The 6,000-nt window shown below is 41.1% G+C and overlaps 1 protein-coding gene across 1 annotated transcript in view; it reads left to right on the top strand.

The window, feature by feature from the left end:
• Positions 1 to 1,452: 1,452 nt before the first annotated feature.
• The window catches only part of TBCE (tubulin folding cofactor E), a 35,858-nt gene continuing 31,310 nt past the window's right edge, over positions 1,453 to 6,000 (top strand). Inside the window, exons 1-3 of the mRNA XM_063124357.1 lie at positions 1,453 to 1,568; positions 2,742 to 2,879; positions 5,012 to 5,096. Coding sequence (XP_062980427.1) covers positions 2,780 to 2,879; positions 5,012 to 5,096 — 185 coding nt within the window. The 5' untranslated portion in view covers positions 1,453 to 1,568; positions 2,742 to 2,779. The remainder of the gene's footprint in view (positions 1,569 to 2,741; positions 2,880 to 5,011; positions 5,097 to 6,000) is intronic.

The following is a 6,000-nucleotide window of genomic DNA, read 5'->3' as shown; positions in this document are numbered from 1 at the left end:
TGGGGCAGATTTTGGCATCTTTACAGGGAAAAAGTTCCTATGTGAAAATTTGCTGGTTATTGTCAGATTGTGACCCTTACGTTGCACACAAAACAGCTTTGTTTGCTAAAGCCGCCAAACATATCCACACAAACACTCTGAATGCTATTGCAGTGGACTGTGCAGACGATTCACTAATTTGATTTATGTTATTGCATGGTGTTATTCTGTTATTGCATAGTCTATCAAGCTGTTCTCTTTGTAATGGCTATTAGTCAAATACAATAAAATGATTTGATGATTTTGATGATCATCAAAGCATATTAGACAGCAAGATTAATGTAGCATTTGTTGGAAAGGATTCATATCTGAATATGAAAAGCATGGATCAACAAAGCATACCATTTGATGGAAATGAGTTGGTTTCTACTTGCCTGGAAACCTGGTAGTCTTTTGTAAATCATTAAACACCCAGCCTATACATCTTGAAGTACTGTGAGATGTCTGCTTGTTTTGTCATAACAAATCTTTTGGAGTACAGAATATTTATTATTAATGAAATGTTTATATATATTATAGTGATATTTATCTGTTCCACTGTAATAAAAATCATGTATACCACACACCAGAAAATGACCAAAGAAGGTAACAACAAATCCTGTTGATTTGTTATATGGATCAACACAATTCCCCCAGCATAATAAAAAGGACAATAAAAAAGAAAATCTTGAAAAATGCTAATGGAAAAAAGCAATTGAACATTTATAAACATAACGAACTGTATAAAACCTAGTTAGAAAGCCCTTCTGTGACAACATTACAAAACCTTTTCTTTTTGTATCTACAACCTATCTGTCAGCCGTTTTTATTGACCTTTACCCCAGTTAATCAATCTCTGTGTTGTCAGCCACTGTCTAGTATCTGTTGCTTTAGCAACGTTAAATCTTTCATTTTGCTTCCGGCTTCCAAAATGTTTTAGCAATAGATCTAGTGTGTTCTTCAGACAGTCAGAATACAAAAACAAGTGTTGGCCAGGATGACCTTGGGCATACTAATTCCAGTTCTTAGGTTGAAAAAATACAGTAGCGATGAGGTAGGCAATTAGGAGATTTGAATACTTAAAAGTCTAGATTCTAGTCTTAAATTTATACACATGTCTCCTAAATGCCTCTATCAGAAACACTGATGTAATTCTCACTCCAATTCTATGGAAACAGAGACTTGGCAACGCGGTGCCTTCTGGGTACCAAGGTTTATCAACCACCCCTTTGCCGGAGCCTGCGAAGGGATTTCTTCCTCATCTGCACTACAGTTCCCAAGATGCATCGCGAGGCAGAGAGGCGAATGAGAAAATGGAGGGGAAGAGAGCTGAAGCGAGCTTATTAAAACGGCTGTAGGAGGAGCTCGCGCTTGCGCCAAGAGGCCCCAGTGGCGCATTTCCCCCCCCCCATCAGGTGAAGGTGGCGATTGAGCCGGAAGGGGGTGGGGCTTTGTGGCTACCGTTGCTGGGTTGAGACGAGCCAAGGGGCGCCTGAGAGCCCTGGAGAAGGCTGGGATTGGACCGCTGAAGAACCGGGCGGGAGGCCACGGTAGGTTGGGGCCGACACTCCCGAGCTTTATGCTTGACAAGGGGACCTTTGGGCTATCTGCCTTTCAGGAGGCGCCCATAATTGCCCGAGAAGCAGCTGGAGCCATTGCCTGTGCTGCTCGTCATCTTCGCGTATCCTCCCTGTGCCTGGTGGAGTTGAGTGCGGCTGTGTGGGAGCTAAAGGGACGGTTCTTGTGTTCAAGGAGGGGCTGTTGTCCTCTAGGGCGAGGGGAGGGGAGGGGAGGAAGTTGCTCTCCAGATGTTTTACACTTGAACTGCCAACATTCCTGACCATTAGCTGTGTCCATTAGCAGGGGCTTCTGGAAATTGCAATTCAAAACATCTGGAGAGTTACCTACTGTGCACCCTTGCTGTAGGGTAGCCTTCCCCTATCTTGTGCCCTCCAGATGTGTTGGACTTCAACTCTCAACATTCCCAGCCAGCAAATGGCCATGCTGGTTGGGAATGATGGGAGTTGCTGGCTGGGGAAAACTGCTCTAGGGCTTGTTTGTGTGTATTCACATCTGCCTGTCCTCCCAAGCTGTGTTCAAATCCATTTATGATGTAACTTTTTTAAAACATGAGCCATTGATCTGCCACCTCAAAAATACTTGGGGACTGAACACAATTATTAATTGTTTGTTTTTGGTATGTTAGGGATAGGCATTATAGTGCCCTCCAGATGTTTTGGACTACAACTTTCAGTTGGACTACAACTTACAACTGCATGGCTAATGGTCAGGGATTGTGAGAGTTGTAGTTCAAAACATTTGTTAGGCAGCAGGTTGCCCAACTACATATGTTCTTAACAGCATTTCTGATGTCATAAATAAAAATATTGCAACACTTATCCAGATAGTGCTGGGTGATTGCCAATTCCTAAAACTATGGCTACTTAGTGTGGAGTCAGTGGTGACCGGTGAGATGAAGGGCAGGGCAGCTTTGATGGCAGACAGAGCCAGTGGCAAAAGCAGGCAAGCACTCTGATTCTCTTTAACCCCCCCCTCACACACACACACACTCACACACACACCAAGAGAGAGGGAGGGGGGACATCTTGAATTCCCTAGGAAAGATGGGTTAGAAAATTTATCCCAAACATAGAGATTAAGTTTATCTGTAACTCATACATGTTGATATGGTAGTTTATCAAAACCCTTTTTGTATTCCCTAGATCTTTAAAGAAGTGTCTTGAAGTACCATTTTCTCTTGATGACTAACAGCATTCCTCCTGAGGCAGTTGGTAGAAGAATCCTCTCTAATGGAGATTTTGGAACTGTGCTTTATGTTGGCAGTGTTCCTCCCACGACAGGTAGAAAGAATATTTTTTACTTCATCACATACCATCATTGAATGGCAAGTCAAAGGAAGTAGCAAAGCAAGAAATCCTTCTTGCACTGCTTTCTAAGCTTAAATACAGACAGTTGCCCAACTTTCTTGCTGGCTTTTTGCTTTCTAAGGAGTAATTCTCTCTTTACATTTCAGACTCAGATTTGGATGCCTGTTACAAAATGTTTTTCTTGCTTGGTTATGCAGTTGTGTAATTTGCAGTGGCAATTGAGGAAAGTTTGCCTTTGTCACAAACATCTTAAGAAGTTCATGCCTAACTTTGCTGGCATGCCCCCTTCAAACTTGATGATAGGGTTGTGTATCGTTCTGATATTCTTTTGGAAAAAAATCTGCAAGCCTTTTGGTTGTTTTTGCTCTAAATGGAAACATATCCCCAATAGGCCAAGATTCATAATCAGACCAGGCAAACACTGATAGTGATGCTGTGTTTCTACAGCAGTTAACTAATTGAGGAGAAAGTAATTGTCACTCTTATTTAGTAGCTGTAAGTGAACTAGTAGTACAATATTGTGCATATTTACTCAGAAGGAAGTCCCATTTTCTAAGCTTTAGCACTGCAGCCTAAGACAAGTAGTTGTTCCCGGTGCTTAAAATGGAATGCACTACAAAAGAAAATGTAGATGTTTGTGTCTGATTTATTATAAGTGGTCTGAGCTTGACTTCTAATTTTTGGGAAAACATAATTGAAAATCTTAGTAGGTTGCATTTATACAAATATAATAATTAGAAATACTCTGGAAAGCATTTAACTTTCTACAGAATCAGTTTTGCTGCTCATGTAATAGACTGATTAGCTGTAGAAGTGTGACAGTTGTACTCCTTGGTCACTACCATTTTTTAATTTAGTCTTGGAATTTAGCATTAGCATTTATACTAAGTTTGTGTCAGCTTTGAAATGAAAAGCACAAACTCAGAGGGCTTTTTGTGTACCCCTAAACACTGGGAGGGTTGCAGAAACTGAATAAAGCTGTTACTTCATGCTAAAACTATGTCCTAATTTTGGAACAGCCAGTGCAGATAGAGAACAACCAGTGTAGATGGAGCACTTTTTCTGGGTAGATTTATGTCTTGGGGTAAATCCTTAAAGTGTACAGGAAAAAAACCCACTTTTTGTGAAGGAACTATTCTTCCACAAGAATAATTTCACAAAAATGCATATTTCTCAATACTGTGACATGTGTAGCTTTTATTTGCTTTAACAGTGTAACATTGTAAAATTTAGATGCATGTTGTGCAACTTGTATTGTTAGAAAATAGCTATAACAGGAACATGTAGGTTAATCAACTTTGAGTACAGAGAGGACTGAGAAGTAGCTTCAGCTCATCAAAAGTCCAATCTTGGGCCAAGATCTTTTACCCTATTCAAGGTTATAGAGCACTTTTTTCTTACTTAGGGCTAATACAGTCTTCCCCAACCTGGTTCTCCCCAGATGTGTTGGACTACAACTTCTACCATATCTCCAGTGGTTATGCTGGAAGTTGGACTACATCTTATACCATATACTCAGCCACATGGCCAGTCCAGCACATCTGGAGGGTACCATGTTGGGAAAGGATGAGCTAATGCATCAGTGCATAAAATTTATTACTTGTCACACAATGCAAAACTTTGAAATCTTCATAGAATGGCTGGATTTTAGAATTTTAAGTGAACATTTAATCACCATGTAAGGGTAAGAGCTCCAAACATTGTAATATAGATTCACAGCTCTTGTGTAAGAAAGATTTTTCATTTACCTGTACTGAGAGCAGCTCCATATAATGAAGATGTATAAGAAAAGCTGCTAATGACTAAATTTTATGCAGAAATATTTCATTTCATTTATATCAGCAAAGTGGATTCATCAGGTGCCTTCAGACCATGTTCTGGCATGCTCTGAGTTACTAGAGATTATTGCTCCAGTCTTAAAGATTTTTCCCTCCTTCCACAATAGAATAAAACTGCAATGTTCTGACAGCAAGGCTTGAAAGGAGTTGCAGGCTTAGTAACTTGTGGCAGTTTTATTTCTTCATATAATAGGTGCAAATGATATTAGCAGATTTTTCCCCATTTCAAATCTTGTGTTTGTAAAGCAGTGTTTATAATTGCATTAGGAATTTGGCTTGGAGTGGAATGGGATGACCATCACAGAGGAAAACATAATGGAAGTCATGAAGGAATACAGTATTTCAAATGCAGGTGAGCTAATCTTGAAATACCCAGTACCTTTTGAGCAAATAGATGAATGGGGGCAGGTCGTGGGTGGGCATAATTATATCTCATTGCAGTACTTCTCAATCTCTGTGTGGTATTTGTGTGGCAAATTGAACAATTCCTTGATTTAGTAATTCAGGTGTTCTGATTCTAAGAAAGGGGAGCATAATCCTCAGCCACTCCCAGTGCAGTCTGCAAAGCTGGTGGGACCCTACCCACTTTTACTCACAGCCCACACGAGCAGCAGAGCAAAAAACACTTTTCCACACTGCTGTTAGCAATTCTGGAACAGTGATCTCTCTGGTAGATGGGAGAGGTAAAAGCCTTTCCCAAACACAGTGATTCCTTTCCAGGATTGCTGCTTTCCCATCATTCGTAGTGGCAAAGAGTCAGTGAACTTGGTGGTAGTCATTGTGGGACACCAGAGGCTTTCACTTCTACCACCTTCCAGCAATCCCTAAATTCAGCTACAGGGCTAAGAGATTTAAGGCTTCCTATCTCTGCATGCTGTGTGTGGGTGTGTACATGCACAGCCCCTCAGCTGGTACCAGACGCAGCACTTGGGGCCAAAAAGATGGGGCAGCCACACTGAGTGATAGGTCTGTGAATCTACACGGGGAAGGGTTGACCTAACGCAGTATCTCATTGTCTCTGAATAAGAATAATTCATATGGTATTGCCCAACTCTTGGAAAGACAGGAGGGTCAGGGGGAAAATGGAGGCTAACTTCTGCCACCATCTGAAAAAGACATAGGTAGCTCTCATCCTGCAGGGAAGCAGAGAGATCACAATTACCCACTCACTCCCAATTCTAGGAAGTGGGTGCTTAATTCAAATCCTGCAGAAAAGCGCAATAGGCTGTGGGTTAAGCGCCTGCCCAGTTCATTCT

Source organism: Elgaria multicarinata, chromosome 4 (genome assembly GCF_023053635.1).
Source record: "Elgaria multicarinata webbii isolate HBS135686 ecotype San Diego chromosome 4, rElgMul1.1.pri, whole genome shotgun sequence".
In the NCBI taxonomy this organism is placed as follows: Eukaryota; Metazoa; Chordata; class Lepidosauria; order Squamata; family Anguidae; genus Elgaria; species Elgaria multicarinata.
Note: the sequence above shows the minus strand (reverse complement) of the source record. Positions and strands in the feature narration are given on the sequence as shown.